Below are 17,918 nucleotides of genomic sequence, written 5' to 3'. Positions count from 1 at the left end.
TCTTTATAAACTCACCCTGCATACCAACAAAATGGCAAGCAACAACACAATACCATCAATTTACGTCAGCAGCAAGATGTTGCAATCTGGGGAAAATTTAACAAGTCGAAGTTTCACAACAATATTACACATGGCAGATGGAAAAAAACAATATTTATGAGAAGTAGTCAGATTTATGCCAACTCTGAAGCAAATGATGTGAAACATAATAGTTAATGGTGTGATAATAGACATCACACCATTTTTCTGTCCGGCCTTATCACGCTGACATCATTGTGTCCTCACCTAGCAAAACTCTCTCTCAAGAGTCTCTGTATTCTAAGGAAATCTGTTTTTTGATAAGGCTTATATTTGTGGCTTAGTCCTCAACTATGCCTTGCACAGTGAACTAAGCACTGTGCAATACCAACAAACTTGATGTGTTTTTTTTCTTCTTCTTATGTGTTTGTTGAGTCAAAGTTATGATAGCAATGATTGTGCAAGTCACCTAACAAGTCAACTTCGACGTATTTCCAAATTTCACAAATTCAATCCGATTTTATGAACATTTTGAGTACTTTTTGCTCAGGTGTGTTTATATAGTTGGTAAAAATGTAATTTATTTTTTCATCAGATTATCTAGGTTGTGCTGAAAAAATAGGATATAAGACACTCTATATTGCACATTCTTATAGCCGCTGCATATACTGTACGTTTTAACATAGTTATGGAAAAAAGCAGCCATAATGCTCTGTGTTCTAAAGGCTTATATGACCAGTTGCATTAACTCAGCATTCAATCTATCATCATAAATGTCAAGAAATGGATATCATCCATTTATCCTCCACATGAGAGTCGCTATGTCACCTGACATAGGGTGAAAGGCGGGGTACATCCTGGACGGGTCACCAGTCCATTACAGGACAAACATAGAGACAAACAACCATTTACTCCTGGTGTGAAAGTTCTTTTATATACTACACATGCTTCTGTTTTCTGTTCAAACAAATTATCGTCATCTGAACCTGGCTGTGCTGCAGAGTACTTGTACTTGTGTTTGTGTGAGTCATGGCAGGGTGTGGTCCCTGTGGTAATCGTGTATACATCACCTGGGCACTTGATTACTCAAATACTATTGGGACAGATCCTGTTAATTCTGTCAACAACATGGTGACACACAACACTTGCCACACGACAGCCCGAATAAAGACAATCTAAATCATGTTCTGTATTAACCTGAGAGTGAGAAATAATGAAGGATTATTTCTCTTTTTCCCCTGAAACAAAATCCAAGCAACATCATTTACATATTACTTTGATTTAAATGGAATTTCATTTAGAAAAATTTCTTTTTGCACCCTTGTGTGCCGTGCTCTACCTTTTGGTCTTCCTAAAAAGAGTACAGGTCAACTTAACCAACTGCAAACACTGCTGCACTTCTGTGTTTAAGAATAAAAGAAAAAGCACATGTAACACAAATATTGAATTTTAAAGGTTCAGTGTGTATGAATTAGTGACATCTAATGATGAGACTCTAGACGCTTCCTCCACTCTCTAATGCCCTTATAATGCAGTATAATAAGGTCATAAATCCTCTGGCATTTGCTTTTATAGCCTTTATAGGTGTGAGAGCGCAGACTAAGATGGATTTTATTATTAAACAGAAAACAGGTGTATGGATGGGAAACAAATTGTTTATTGATTTTTAGTTCTTACATTTAGTATAAAAGCATGCACAGTTAGTTGTAATGGAACATTTCTTCCAAACATATGGCCATAAAGTGTAAGCTGCGACTCCATCTTGTGGTCACATTTTATGTTGCACTGAGATAATGTCAGGGGTTTGGATCGTTGTACTGTCTCTGTCTCGCTGGGAACACACACACACACACACACACACACACACAGAGAGAGAGAGAGAGAGAGAGAAAGGGAGAATTATAAAAACACAAAACAACATCAGAAATGACTTGTTTTGGCAATGCTTTTTACATAATTATTCAAAATAAGTAAATAATAAATAAGTACATCCGTTTTAAAACTGGGTGAAATGCTTTTTTGACTTTATATTACTTATATTATACTAGGAGTCCTGCGATGATCCCATATCCCGTGTTTGCCCTTCTCCATTATTATTTGGCATTTTCTGAAAAGTGTCTGTAACGTTTGTCGCAGGAGTTCACAGCTAAAGGTCGTGATCAAATCTCACTGATGTGCTGCTCATTGTCCGGTGAGGAACAAGCCACTCTATTCATCATTAATCTTTCCGGTAATATTCATTACAATGAAGCATACATTATGTTTTTTTATTCCCCAACATTTTTCAAAATGTTATATCGGACTGCACATTTTAAGAAAAAAAAACCCGGAGGAAGCTCACCTGTAGACAAAATGCCACATGCACCGGGAAATTTCCAACAGTTGAATTGATTCGGTTTTCCCTGCAACAAAATGAGAATAAAGAGTGTCATTAAAACCAGGTGTTAAACCTGAAAATCCACTCATCCCCTTCACAGAGGTAACCGGATCCAAGAAGCGCCCATTTTCTAAATGCAGTACGTGAGAGACTAAATGTGTGAACCCTGAACCCACAACAAATCTCCTCACAGTCCGTGACCTGCACTGGATCTTCTTACCCTACGAGGAGGCCGTCTTGTGACCAGATCAGCTGCATCAGCACAGGCTGGGAGGAGCAGGATGACCTGCAGACTCAGGATGACCAACAGAAACCTTTTGTCCATAGCTGAAGAGTTCGATGTAACACACAGGGGTGAGTGAAGCACACAGGTCTTTATATGCTCACTGCTAAACCAGCATTTCTGTGACCACAAAGGGGAAGCTGCTGTAGCACAGAATCCCACAGAATACAGCTACATCTGCCTGATGACCTGACCCCTGGTCACCTCTTCCACTGAAATCTCTCTCTGTCCCAAGGAATTCCTCAGGGTATCATGCTTGAACTGTTTTGATTCATTCACAAATCTGATGTTTAGATGTTTAAAATCAAGACTAAATGTGACTAAATGTTCGGAGAATGTTTGCTCTTTATTGATATTGTGTCATCAATGTTTTATTGAATTTTTTTCTTTTATTCAACACTCCGTATGAAAATTAATATTCATACTTTCCAATCACACTTGCACGGATCTGTGCCGCAGTTGCACCCATGGTAATTTGCCATGGTAATAATACACAACTCCTTATATGGACATCCTGGGTGGGTGGGTGTGTGTTTATAGGTATTTTTTCCATCCTCTTATGTTGTTGAGTCAATATTATAATTAATTTTCTATACATTTTTAGTAGTGATATAAAGAAGCAATAATTGTGCAGAAGCCACAAAATTAGACCGCTTTTCTTTTCTTTTTGTTCATAAAAACGAACAAATGAACTTTGAACTGTGACGTATTTCCAAATTTCACAAATTCAATCCGATTTTAAACATTTGTTTGAGTACTTTTTGCTCAGGTGTGTTTATACAGCTGGTGAAAATGTTTTTTCATCAGATTGCCGAGGTTGTGCTGAAAAAAAGACACTCTATATTGCACATTCTTGTACCCTTTGCATATGCTGTCTGTTTAAACACAGTAATGGAAAAAAAGCACCCAAAATGTACCGCTTGATTTACCAGACGTAAAGCAGCAAAAGAAAACATTGTGATGTTTATTTTATACTCCGCTTCAATGCCTGCATGTTTTTTTATTAAGTTAAACAAGTCATATTTTACAGTTGTCTGGTTGTAACTGACTCATTTATTCAAACAATTATTGAGTAGTTGTTTTGTGGGAATGATGTCAGGGTATTTGGAAATATGTCGTACTTACTGTAAGTCGTTACTCACTTACTGTAAGTGTTAATTCTGTCAACAGCATGGTGATGGTAGCATAGCACAACAATCCACGTCAGTGACTGACCCAATGTAAACATTTTTAGCAGATGATGTTGGTTGATGCAATATTCGTCACATATTTGTAATTCCAGGAAAAATGCTGAGACATGTAAAAGGTTTATGAGTTCACATATCCTGAATAGACTTCGGACACTATTTAATTTTTTGTACCCTAACCCTTGACCTGGTGGGGATTCAAACTGCCACACCTCTGGTTGCAAGCCCATCAGCTGTCTTTTATGGTCTGCCGGTGCAGTAATATCTCAGCTGCGGACAGGAAGAGGCTGGACAGACTGATTAACAAAAACCAGCTCTGTCCTTGGATGTCCCCTTGACCCAGTGGAGGTGGAGGGAGAGAGGAGAATGGCCACCAAGCTATCATCTCTGATGGACAATCTCTCCCACTCCCTGCAGGACACCATCACAGCACTGGGCAGCTCCTTCAGTAACAGACTGAAACATCCTAAACGTCTGAAGCAGCGTTATCGCAGGTCGATCCTCCCTGCAGCTGTTAGACTCTACAACAAGCACTGCTCTCCTCGTTCCTACCGTTCACATGCAATATACTGTAAAGTGCAAAGTGCAATATACTCAGACTTATACAATTTCCCATGTTCAACTTTTGTTTATTTATACTGTAAATATCAAGTCCATACTGTGTATATTCTACAAACTGTCTACAATGTACATTCCACATTCTATTTTAACACATTTATAGTCTTAATGTTAATATCTTTATATATTGTACATTTTTTTGGTAATGCATGTTTATTATGTATTATCTTTATCTTTACTGTCTTTGCTGCTGTAAAATTGTAAATTTCCCCACTGCGGGACAAATAAAGGACTATCTCATCTTATATTATCTTATCTTATCTTAATTCCAATCTGCTCAGTCGCGGGTTGCCCATATTGTTTTATTTAATAGTTATTCTGCCATGTAATTGATACATGTGATCAGCCTGTTTTTCCATGTTTTTACCTCATTGTGATGTTGTCAATTACTGGAAAAGTAACAAAAAGTTTAGGTATTCGTTTTGTATTGTATTGTCTAATTTATTTATGTATTTATTCAGCAGTCTCCTGAATGTCTCTTGAGTCACTTCTTAGCCAGCCACAATGCATTTCAAATGCATCATCTTGTATCCATGGTGCATGCCATATCTGTCCAGCTGATCCTGGACAAACATTGCTAAGTCCAGCAGATCTGAATGGGCTTTCCTTCTGAACAACCGCAAAGTCCTCAGGTGCCTGCATAAAGTCGACAAACTAATGGTGACACCATCTATATAAATTAAGGACAGGACTATCAGTGGACTTCCAGTGTCTTCAACCCAGATCAAAGTAAAACTTGATTCAACCAAACGAGCCGTCTATGTTGTTATAAATGGAACTCTCAATAAAGGAATGAAAGTGTTTATTGTTTCAAATGCGTTTTAAACTTGGAAAAAAAATCAGTAAATCAGAAAAAGAATACTAAACAAAATGAACCATGAAAATAAATTACTCTGAAAAACAGAGAAAAAAAACAAATTACTCCGAAAAACAGAAATAAAAACAAACCTTTTTTTTTTTCAACTGAATGCAATGCTCTTCCGTATTATATTGCTCTATAAAGGTGTGAATGATTGATTGATCACTGGCTTGTTGGTTGTAATTCTCCACCTGTCCACTTGTCGCCCTCAGCGAGCTTCGCTGCTGGTTTGTGGGTCACGTGATCGCGCACACCTGCTCCTCGTTGTGTAATTCAAAGGGTCTGCGTTAGATTATACGTGTTATAGAAAAGTAATGAATGTTTTTATTATTTTGCGTTATGACAGATTCACTTTTTCGTTTTCAAACGAAAACGAAAGATATAAAGATTCACAAAGATATTTTATGAAAAAGAAGAAACGTTCACAAACGTCCATGACGTCGCCCACCTCACAGAGGGAGGACGTGGTCCAGCAGCAGCTTTTCCTGCGGTCACCACCGACACACACTCAGGTTTCTCCTCCTCACTCAGAGAAAATAACCACCGTTTTGTCTATGTGTGTTGTCATTTTTCTTCTGCTCTTTGGAGAAGGGCAACATATTATTATGTCAAGCAGCGAGTTCAACGACCCCAGAAACCGGTGAGTTTTTCCAAAATCTTTTGATTCTTTTAGAGCAAAATACAGGATAAAGTTGAGAGAAATTAATAAAGACAAATAAAAATAAATAAAGACTGTTATACTATAAACCCCCACATCTGTATATTCTTTTGACAAAAACCTAGACCTGCTATTAAAATCCATTTCTGGCAGTGACTTGCATATGTGAGTTCAGGACATCATTGACTCTGAAAATCAATCAGTTTTACTGTATAGTTTTGGAGAAATTTCAAATTTAATGTTCATGTGACAAAAACGTCAAATTTGGATGTGGGACCCATAGCAATTAATTCTGTTTGACTTGATGAAATGAGGATGTCCTGAAGACATAAATTCACCATTACCCCGATTTATGGAGGCATTTGTTTTGATAGTTTTGCCATTTCACAAATTCTTTTAAGTTATATTGTAGTGCTCTTTCTGCTGTTATACTTATTTTTTTTAATGTTTTATTTTGAAACCGATGTAACTAACCTTGCATATGCACTCTCCAAATGTGTAGTGTCAGCTGACATGACTGTAGTTGTTAATTATATTCAAATAGTGGCTTCTTGTTACAGACATGAAATAGGCTTTTAATTTTTTACAAGTGAATATTTTCTGATTTCTTTCCTACATCTCACAAAGACATCATTAGATCTGAATTAATTTGACAACATCATGATTTCCAGTTTTGGAGAAAACACAGATGAACATTTTCTGACATTTTATGGACCAAACAACGAGTTTATTAAGAAAATGGTTCTGAATGAGTGTGTTACTGAGTAAGTCCCTGCTCAGGAATGCTAATGCAGAAATCCCAGATCCTGGTCTGCATTAAAGCCCTGATTTACTTGTGTAAGTGGCTTGTATTTCAAAGTGAGTGTGAGGTGCTTATATGGACACAACAGAATGTTTGAATGTGAGCCGTGTGTGTGTGTGTGTGTGTGTTATACAGTCAAAGTTGCACTGCAGGTTATGCAGGAGAGTTTGGCTCACAGTCTAATCACTGAGCCTGAGGGCCGCGATTGGCCCGTGGGCTGGACTTTGGACGTGCTTGGTATAATCCCTTTTAAAATAAAAATACTTTAGTTTTTCATAGCCTTATAATAAGTCTTTTTTATATACTTGTCCTCTCCCTTGTGTCCTCTTCTGTTACACTAACTGTCCTCCTTCACCATATCCATGATCTTTCTGTCTTATTATTATAATAATAATAATAATAATAATAATAATAATAATTGGAAAGAGCAGGAAGAGTGAGAGGAAGATTGGAGAGGGTTTTTGGTATGTGAAGTACTGTAGATTTACTTACACAGTTGACCTTTTAAGAGTAACAAAACATACTTAAAACATAAATGTATTTAGACACTGACAGTGATTTAACGATGCTTGTGTGTTCTTTGTCTGATTTAGACGATAGTTGATCGGTTGGTTGGTCAGAGAGCCTGAGTGACAGCCAGCAATGGGTCGGAAGTTGGATCTATCAGGGCTCACGGACAATGAGGCGGAGCATGTGCTGCAGGTGGTGCAGAGGGACATGAAGTTACGCAAGAAGGAGGAGAGGCGTCTGAGGTGAGCTCAGAACACGGCACGTTTCACACACACACACACACACACACCTGCCAAAGGGAAGCTGAACACTCGTGACTCAGTGTGATGAATATCAAGGTTTATGTAAGAATTAGGCATCAACAAGGCATTTTCACCCAGAGAACTGCCTCTCAGCGGGTATTTTCTCTTGGTGTGTAAAAAAATCCCATCTCTAGTTTCTGAAATACTCTCTTAAATCACCTTTTTTCCCCCGTGTTCAGTTGCTCACTTTGGACTTTAGCAGGTAGCCTTAAGGCATGAAACTATTTATTTATTTTCATTATAAAGACAAAGCTTTCTGATTTTTCAGTTCCTTAAATGTGAATATTTTCTGGTGTTCTTTGATCCATGTAACAAAAAAAATCATTAAAATATTTTGGTTTGTGGACAAAACAAGACATTTAAGAACATCGTCATTTTGAGGTTTTAAAAATACTGGTCAACATTTTATGCAAACAAGTACTCGCTTAGTTGAGCGAGTAATCAACAAATCGATTATGAAAATAATCGTTAGCTGCAGCTCACAATCTGCCGTTTTGTGTGAAACTCTGTTTAAATCATCTGGGGAAATTTCTTTTTCCTGCCTCTCTGCTCTGGCAACTTTTCCTCAAAACACTGCACAGGAAGTGACAGCCCTTTCCTGTTGCACTCAGACTAACTTCCTCAAACGTGTGTGTGTGAACAGTGATACTGAATTGTACATTGATTTGATCAATATCAACTCTGAGCTGCACACGGACCTATGTGAGGGGCATAATAGTCGGAAAGGATTTGTGTTCAGATGTTAATAATAACTCGGGTCAGGTCATTTCCTCCTGACGTGCTTCATTTTGAAAGCACTTCCTTCGCGCATTAGCCCTCTGCTGACTTTACTGAACACATGCTGTGATCAGAGCACTGGGTTCAAAGATAAAGGTGTTGATTTTTGTCAACACAATTACTCTAATTTCCTTCAGATTCTCTTGTGTTTATTCTGTATCTTAAAAATTAGCTGGGAAGTTGATTTTTATATCAGTTTTCAGTTCAGTTTTGAAAATGTCTTTCTGTAGCTATATTATTTCTAACCACTGTTAGAATATAGAGCACAAAAAGTGTGCTGTTTTGTGTTTTGTCAGCAGTGTGTGAGGCCCTCGACGGCTACACTTCCTAAAAGTCGAGCTGGTAACTCTCCACTTACCTTCCTTAGAGGACAGTTGGCTGATGATGACGCAAACCACTTGTTTCATGCAGGTTGTGCACTTTTGTGCTTCTGCTTCCTCAGTCTTTCAGTCCATCAAGTGGAGACTTCATGTATCTTGTCCATCAAAATTCTTTTGCATTAACATCCCCTGAGGAAAATATCTCAGCAGCCTCATAAAATCTTAAGCAGCCATGAATGATTGACAGGGGCGTATACATATATATATATATATATATATGTATATATGTATGTGTATATATATATGTATATATATATCTATATATATATATATATATATATATGTATATATATATGTATATATATATCTATATATATATATATATATATATATGTATATATATATGTATATGTGTGTGTGTATATATATATATATATATATATATATATATATATATATATATATATATATATATATATATATATATATATATATGAGAGAGAGAGAGGCTTGTTCTCAGCTATGTTGGTCTGGATGAAGATTGTTATTATCTGAAAATTTTGTGTTTTCACATTTTATACAGTATGATACTCGGTATCGTCTGATACTGGTCAAAATCAGTGGATCGCATATCGGTGAGTTATCGATATCAGTAGCTACTCGAGATTGTGATATCGGTATTGTATCGTAAAAGACAAAGTGGTCTTGAGCCGTCTCCAAAATGTGGTGATATGAATGTAGACCTCAGAGCTAAAACTGAGTAAACAGTCTTGTATCTCTGCTCATGACATTGTGCCATCAATAGACTTCAAATGTTTTTTTGTTTTTTTTAAATCCATTGATAACCCAACTGAAATGAGTGTTGCAACACTGACAACGTCAGACAGATTCACACATACTCAAAAAGACAAAGAGGGAAATCTCTGAATGGGATTAGCGGGGATTTGTCAGTGATGTTGAGCAGTGTGAAGGCTTTGAAATGGCATTTATGTGGATTATTTGACTACTGGTGTGATATAATCACACCTACTTTGTGTGTGTGTGTGTGTGTGTGTGTGTGTGTGTGTGTGTGTGTGTGTGTGTGTGTGTGTGTGTGTGTGTGTGTGTGTGTGTGTGTGTGTGTGTGTGTGTGTGTGTGTGTGTGTGTGTGTGTGTGTGTGTGTGTGTGTTATAAACTGTTTATAAATGAGATTATATTTGACATTATTGAGAATTAACTCACTAATTAGTGCCTGCTCTTGTCTGACCATCAATGACCTGAATATAGTTGTACTTCCTATTAAGACTTTTACATGAGTGAAAACTTTGAGTGCTAGTTTCAGTAAAACCCTGAAACTATTCCACTGTTTAATTTTTAACACTGAAATAATACCTTCAGTTTGTCCTGATCAAAACTTAACAGTAGATCTTATACTAGTAGTGTTATACTACCCTGTCTACACTGTCACATTATACAAAGTAAATGTTAACACGACTGTTATTGTACAAAAGAAAGAGAGACTGATCCCCAGCCATATATTTGAACACCATCTCACACTAATGTGAGTGAACATTAGGGGGATGTCACAGCTGCTTATCACCAAGAACCAGACGTTTTATGAGGATAATAGCTGGTGACACATCTCCAGCCCGTTTGTTCTCGGAAGCTAGAAAATATCCTTCATGCGAGGTCAGAGCTGCTCTACAGCACAGCACTGTGTACAGTGTGGATATGTATGTGTTGTACGTGTAATCATGGCTATTTAAATGAATTGTTGTTGAATCAGAGTGCTTTTTACCTGGATGATAATGTGCACAGGTTACTTCCCACTTGTGTATGTCTGTGTCTGAGAGCTGGTGTGTGTGTGTGTGTGTGTGTGTGTGTGTGTGTGTGTGTGTTGTGTTTCTGGGTTATTTATAACATCCGTTGAGCCAGAGTAATGGACTGTGCTGCTGTGGTGAGAGGGCAGGCGTCTCTCTGTCAGACAGGCATGTGAGGGACACTGTTACATTTTTATTGCTTTGGAAGTTACAGAAAATATGAGTGAGAGGTTATAGCTGTTTGAATTGCCTGCGCTGATGTTTGAGGAGTGAAGGATTAAAAAAAAAAGGAATATTAAGCCTTTATCTGCAGACTCTGGACCAGTTTTTGAACACAATTGTACATTTAAAGGCATCAACATGGGCTTTAGGAAATGGTGCGAGGCAGTAATAGATTGATAATCAAAAAAAACAACTCAACTACTAGGATGTTATGTGTGTGTCAGAAACCAACTTGCGTTGTATTTGTTTTAACAGAAAATCAGTCGGACACAAAGTACTTTTTAATTGTAGAGATGTTCTTACGCTGTCTGTGTGAGCAAAATACAATGTCGTAATATATATGATAAATGCCATCTAAATTAAAATGAGAAATAAATCAAAGTTGGATACATGGATTTTTCAGGTGTAATTACCAATAACTGATTCATTCATTGTTTTTTACTACTGACTTTTTTTTCTCTTATTTTATAACTGAAATGTCTTTCTTTCTTTCTTTCTTTCTTTCTTTCTCCGCTTTACAGACGTGGTTCACTCTCACTGCTCTTAAAATGTTTGTTAATGTAAGTTGATGGTAATGCTTGAAATGAATAAAAACATGAATGAATTTAAGCATCTTTTGATGACAACCATGTTAACATCATATTCTGACAAAGATTGAGGTATATGACAAAAAGCCCCAGAACAAATACTGTCGATATTATGGTTGTTTGCTTAACCCTTAAAACCCACATAGACCGGAAGCTCCAATTAACGCTGCGTGTGTGTGTGTATCTGCGTCATTACCTCGTTTATGAAACCCTAAAATTTCAGAACAAACAGTTCAGCCACTGCTGAGAAAATAGTGTTGTATTGTTTTCCTGGGCTCTGCGAAGCGGATCGGCACTTCCTTAATTTGATGTCGTCATCAGAAATCCTCACCACTCCTCTCACCACCATAGCGCCTCCTGGTGTGGGCACTAGTCTGGGCACATCCGGTTGCGTACATTCAACCGCAGAAGAAGAAGAACTACTCTCCTTGTAGCTGCTGAGATGCAGAGCATCCACCGTGCCAGAGGGGGAGCTGTGTATCTGAGAGCTGGCCTATCTATTACGTCACTTCCAGGTACCTGGCCAATCACAGGACAGTGGGAAAGCTCTCGTTGGCTGGCCAATCACAACACAGTCCACATTCTAGGGGTGTGGTTTTGGTCTGAAACAGCGCGGCTGACGAGAGCGTCAGTGAGGAGATATTTTGATCGGCTCGTTTGCAGCGATTAGGAGGTTTTATCATGAAAACAATTTAATATATGTAAGTAGACCTCCATAACTAACATATATGTGTGATACAAGCATTCTATGTCACCTTTAACATATTAAATGGCATTTCTATCACACGAATCTCGTACTTATTCACATGGACTAGCGGAGCCGGAAATCAAACCCTCAACCTTCCAGTTGAAAGACAACCCGCTCTACCAACGAGCTACTGTTGAATGTCTGAGACAAATATTAGTTGCTGCTGTCAAGGAAACTCACTGCATTATTCAGCTCATCCTCCACCTTTAACCTCATTGCCCATTGATATTGCTGCTTTTTCAATCATCATTATAGGGTTTTAAATGCTCAGGAACAATCAAATGAAAATCACATGAAAATCAAACTTGTGATTTTCTGTGCGTGTGTGTGTGTCCTCACTGTAAGAATCATCCCTTTTCAACAGAGTAAATCCTCAACTGTGGGGTTTATCCACTCTCTGTCACACATGTACTCGGATATAAATATGCTCTATTTTTAGATTCTCACACGCACGCACAGGTCTGTGCAGGTATTGTTTTTGAGATGCTTCAACCATAACCACTAAAACCTAACTTCAATTCAAAGCTTAGTCCTGAACTTATCCAGCTCCTCAGAAATGAGTTTTTGGTCTCTATAAGGACACTCCGTCTCTCTCTCCTGGTTTTACGATGTTCTCCCTATAACCATCTCTCCTCTCCTCCTCTCTCCCTCCCTCCCTCTCTCCCCCTACTCACCACAGTGAACGGAAGCAGGAGCTGGATGAGGAGGGCAGTCGCTGCCTCCTGCTGTCAAGGCAGCGTTGCTTCAACCAGCGCTGCTGCATCCGCTGCTGCCTGCCCTTCACCTTCCTGTTCAACCCCAAACGCCAGTGTCAGATCTGCCGCTACAACGTCTGCAAGGCCTGCCGGGTCTACGACAAGCAGGACAAAGCCTGGCTCTGCTCCTCCTGCCAGAAGAGCCGGTAAGGTCAGCGCCGTTAGTATTAGAGAGAGAAGTAGTGGTGGTGGTGGGGGGATTTTGTTATTAAGGTCTTCTTCTGCTGATTGAGAGATAGATTTAGCAGATAAAATGAAAAACATATCATCACAAGAAACGATGCAGGATAAATTCCATTAGGGCTGACACAATTACTTGACTAATCGATTACCAAATTAATCATCAACTATTTTGATCATTGATACTTTTGTCAGATTTTTTCAGCTTCTTTAATGTGAATATTTTCTAATAAAAATTCTGAGAACTGAATCATTGAATCACCAAACCATTACTTGATTAATTGAGAAAATAATGGACATTTTAATTTCACCCCTAAATTCCTTGCATCTCATCAATTTTTTCCTTTTTTAATAGTTTGCATAAGTCACTCTGTAGTGTGGTTTTATGCTTGGTTGTCTTAAGGGAAGCGTGTGTGCAGATCTTTCAGACATTTCTAGCAGTAGCTCCTCAGGCTGCAGCTTCAGAGAGAGTTTAGCAAATGATGTTGGTCTGCTGCAGAGTGAAGGTGATCCTGCACTGGACGCACTCATCCACACCTTTGAGTCAAGTTGTGCAGAAGGCACAGAGACAGACCAAGGACAGAGTTTCTGGAGTCAGCGATGAGTTATGTTGAAAAGCTTTATTGGAGAGATCCGAGGAGGACTGAGACATTGAACAAGGAGATGTTAACGGCCTGTTAATCCCAGAGTTATAGTATATCTAAGGGTTTGGAGAAAAGGTGGGAGAGGGGAAAGACGTCAGGTCAAGATGTCTGGCACCTTCCTCTGGTGATACCTAGAGTCGACCTTGGGTACGACTGCGTAGTTAGTTATCGATCCCAGTTAGGTTCAACAAAGATATAATGAGGAACACTCTGTAGACACATTATGCCACAAAGTTGCAGCTGGCCTTGTCCTGAGTCTGTTAGGCTTGTGCTTTTAGGAACTTGAGTTGCTCATTTAACGAATAATATGTGTTTCTCTTACAAGAAGCAATATTAAATGTTTCGTGTTCCATGGTCAAATACGGCTCATCAGTCAATAAGATGTTCAGCACTTTTTCATCAAACTTTCGTTTGTTGCAGACTAGGTTAACATAAAGTAAAAAATTGTTGTCTGTCTGTCTATCCTTAGGCTGTTGAAGACACAGTCGCTGGAGTGGTTCTACACTAATGTGAAACAGCGCTTCAAGAGATTTGGTAGTGCCAAAGTCCTGAAGACTCTGTACAGGAAGCACCTGGCTGAGCACAGTGCACTCTCTGACCTCACTGGTAAACTACTGTTGTTACTTTTGATCATTTTTTTGATGATTGTTCAATTAAAATTAAATGTTACACTTGCGAAGAAAAAATCCAACAAGAAATAACAGTACTTGTTTTTGTGATGGTGTTTCTTTAAATCTATGAATAGTTCAGATATTTTCTACAAACCTAATCTTTCCTTGAATGCTGTAATGAGATTACTATGGAAGCCCATTTCCTACAGAAAAGGAGGTACAACTTAGCCTTGATAATAAATTAAATAAATTATGAGATAAAAAGTTGAAATGATGAGGAAAAAAAATTATGAGATAGACATTATGATATAAAAAGTAATCATTGATAAGATAACTTATTTTAGACGAGATACTATACTATGACCTTTTTGTTTCATTTTGTACGACAAACTATACTATGACTTTTTGACTTATTTTGGACGACATACTATACTATGACCTTTTTGTCTCATTTTGGACGACACACTATACTATGACTTTTTTGTCTCATTTTGGACGACATACTATAGTATGACTTTTTTCGCTTATTTTGGACAACCTAAATTAAGGGCGACGGTAGCTCAGTGATAGAGTGAGTTGTCTCTCAACTCGAAGGCTGATGGTTCAATTACTGTTTCTGCCAGTCTACATGCTGATGTGTCCTTGATTAAGACATTTAACCCCATCTTGCTCCTAACAGCGGTATTATGACCTTTTTGTCTCATTTTGGACGATATACTATACTATGACTTTTTTGTCTCATTTTGGATCACATACTATACTATGACTTTTTTGTCTAATTTTGGACGACATACTATACTATGACTTTTTTGTCTCATTTTGTACAATATACTATGACTTTTTTGTCTAATTTTGGATCACATTTTGGATCGCCTTTTTTTTTTCTCATTTTGACGGCAAACTATACTTTGTCTTTTTTGACTGATTTTGGACGACACATTATAGTATGACTTTTTCACTTATTTTGGACAACCAAAGGGTGACGGTAGCTCAGTGGTAGAGTGAGTTGTCTCTCAACTCGAAGGCTGATGGTTCGATTACTGGTTCCGCCAGTCTACATGCTGATGTGTCCTTGGGCAAGACATTTAACCCCATGTTGCTCCTAACAGCTGTATTATGACCTTTTTGTCTCATTTTGGACGACATACTGTACTATGACACTTTTTTGTCATTTTGGACGACATACTAAGCTATGACTTTTTTGTCTCATTTTGGACGACATACTGTATTTTGACATTTTTTAATGGTTTTGGACGACATACTATACTATGACTTTTTTGACAGATTGTTGACCACATACTATACTATGACTTTTGAGTTATTGTAGACGACATACTATACTATGACCTTTTTGTCTCATTTTGGACAACATACTATACTATGACTTTTTTGTCTCATTTTGGACGACATACTATTCTATGACATTTTAGAGTGATTTAGAATGACATACTAAAATTGACATAATAAAAACTGATCTTTGAAAATGTCCACTTTGACATTTTCGAGTGGTTTTGGACGACATACTATACTGTGACTTTTTTGACTGATTTTGGACGCCATACTGTATTTTGACATTTTTGAATGGTTTTGGACAACATTCTATACTATGACTTTTTTGACTGATTTTGGATGCCATACTTTATTTTGACATTTTTGAATGGTTTTGGACGACATACTATACTGTGACATTTTTGAGCGATTTTGAAAGACATACTATACTATGACTTTTTTGACAGATTGTTGACGACATACTATACTATGACCTTTTTGTCTCATTTTAGACGACATACTATACAATGACTTTTTTGTCTAATTTTGGATGACATGCTATACTATGACTTTTCGACTGATTTTGGACAACATACTATACTATGACTTTTTGAGTGATTTGGACGACATACTATACTATGACTTTTTGACTATTTCTGGACAACATACTATACTATGACTTTTTGACTGATTTTGGACGACATACTGTATTTTGACATTTTGAGTGGTTTTGGACAACATACTTTACTATGACATTTTTAAGCGATTTTGAACGACATACTATACTATGACTTTTTGACTATTTCTGGACAACATACTATACTATGACTTTTTTGACTGATTTTGGAAGCCATACTGTGTTTTGACATTTTTGAATGGTTTTGGACGACATACTATAGTATGACTTTTTCACTTTTTTTGGACAACCAAAGGGTAGCTCAGTGGTAGAGTGAGTTGTCTCTCAACTCGAAGGCTGATGGTTCGATTACTGGTTCCGCCAGTCTACATGCTGATGTGTCCTTGGGCAAGACATTTAACCCCATGTTGCTCCTAACAGCCGTTTTATGACCTTTTTGTCTCATTTTGGACGATATACTGTACTATGACACTTTTTTGTCATTTTGGACGACATACTATGCTATGACTTTTTTGTCTCATTTTGGACAACATACTGTATTTTGACATTTTTTAATGGTTTTGGACGGCATACTATACTATGACTTTTTTGAGTTATTGTAGACGACATACTATACTATGACCTTTTTGTCTCATTTTGGACAACATACTATACTATGACATTTTAGAGTGATTTAGAATGACATACTAAAATTTACATAATAAAAACTGATCTTTGAAAATGTCCACTTTGACATTTTCGAGTGGTTTTGGACGACATACTATACTATGACTTTTTTGACTGATTTTGGACGCCATACTGTATTTTGACATTTTTTAATGGTTTTGGACGACATACTATACTATGACCTTTTTGTCTCATTTTGGACAACATACTATACTATGACTTTTTGACTCATTTTGGACGCCATACTGTATTTTGACATTTTTGAATGGTTTTGAACGACATACTAAACTATGACATTTTTGAGCGATTTTGGACAACATACTATACTATGACTTTTTTGACTGATTTTGGACAACATTCTATACTCTGACTTTTTTGACTGATTTTGGACGCCATACTGTATTTTGACATTTTTTAATGGTTTTAGACGACATACTATACTATGACCTTTTTGTCTCATTTTGGACAAAATACTATACTATGACATTTTAGAGTGATTTAGAATGACATACTGTACTTTGACATTTACGAGTGGTTTTGGACGACATACTATACTATGACTTTTTTAAGTGGTTTTGGACAACATACTATCCTATGACTTTTTTGACTGATTTTGGACGCCATACTGTATTTTGACATTTTTTAAGGGTTTTGGACGACATACTATTCTATGACATTTTTGAGTGATTTTGAACGACATACTATACTATGACTTTTTTGTCTCATTTTAGACGACATACTATACATTGACTTTTTTTGTCTCATTTTGGATGACATGCTATACTTGGACTTTTCGACTGATTTTGGACGACATACTATACTATGACATATTTGAGCGATTTTGAACGACATACTATTCTATGACATTTTTGAGTGATGTTGAACGACATACTTTACTATGACTTTTTTGACAGATTGTTGACGACATACTATACTATGACCTTTTTGTCTCATTTTGGACAAAATACTATACTATGACCTTTTTGAGTGACTTTGGGCGACATACTGTACTATGACTTTTTCGTCTCATTTTGGACGACATACTATACTATGACATTTTAGAGTGATTTAGAATGACATACTATACT

The 17,918-nt window shown here is 37.3% G+C and overlaps 1 protein-coding gene and 1 long non-coding RNA gene across 2 annotated transcripts in view; one reads left to right on the top strand and one right to left on the bottom strand.

Annotated features, from left to right (window-relative positions):
• Positions 1–1,653: 1,653 nt before the first annotated feature.
• On the bottom strand, positions 1,654–2,768 carry LOC122779585. The gene is made up of 3 exons (XR_006361581.1): positions 2,616–2,768; positions 2,360–2,420; positions 1,654–1,849 (listed from the first exon to the last, which is right to left on the bottom strand). It is a non-coding gene; the product is annotated as an uncharacterized LOC122779585 (long non-coding RNA).
• Positions 2,769–5,799: 3,031 nt separating this feature from the next.
• Positions 5,800–17,918, top strand: part of LOC122770070 (rab effector MyRIP-like) — a 22,419-nt gene continuing 10,300 nt past the window's right edge. The window contains exons 1-4 of the mRNA XM_044027075.1: positions 5,800–5,982; positions 7,396–7,554; positions 12,748–12,969; positions 14,117–14,253. Coding sequence (XP_043883010.1) covers positions 7,445–7,554; positions 12,748–12,969; positions 14,117–14,253 — 469 coding nt within the window. The 5' untranslated portion in view covers positions 5,800–5,982; positions 7,396–7,444. The remainder of the gene's footprint in view (positions 5,983–7,395; positions 7,555–12,747; positions 12,970–14,116; positions 14,254–17,918) is intronic.

Source organism: Solea senegalensis, linkage group LG1, assembly GCF_019176455.1.
Source record: "Solea senegalensis isolate Sse05_10M linkage group LG1, IFAPA_SoseM_1, whole genome shotgun sequence".
NCBI lineage: Eukaryota > Metazoa > Chordata > Actinopteri > Pleuronectiformes > Soleidae > Solea > Solea senegalensis.
The sequence above is the reverse complement of the archived record's forward strand: the minus strand, read 5'-3'. Positions and strand labels throughout refer to the sequence as shown.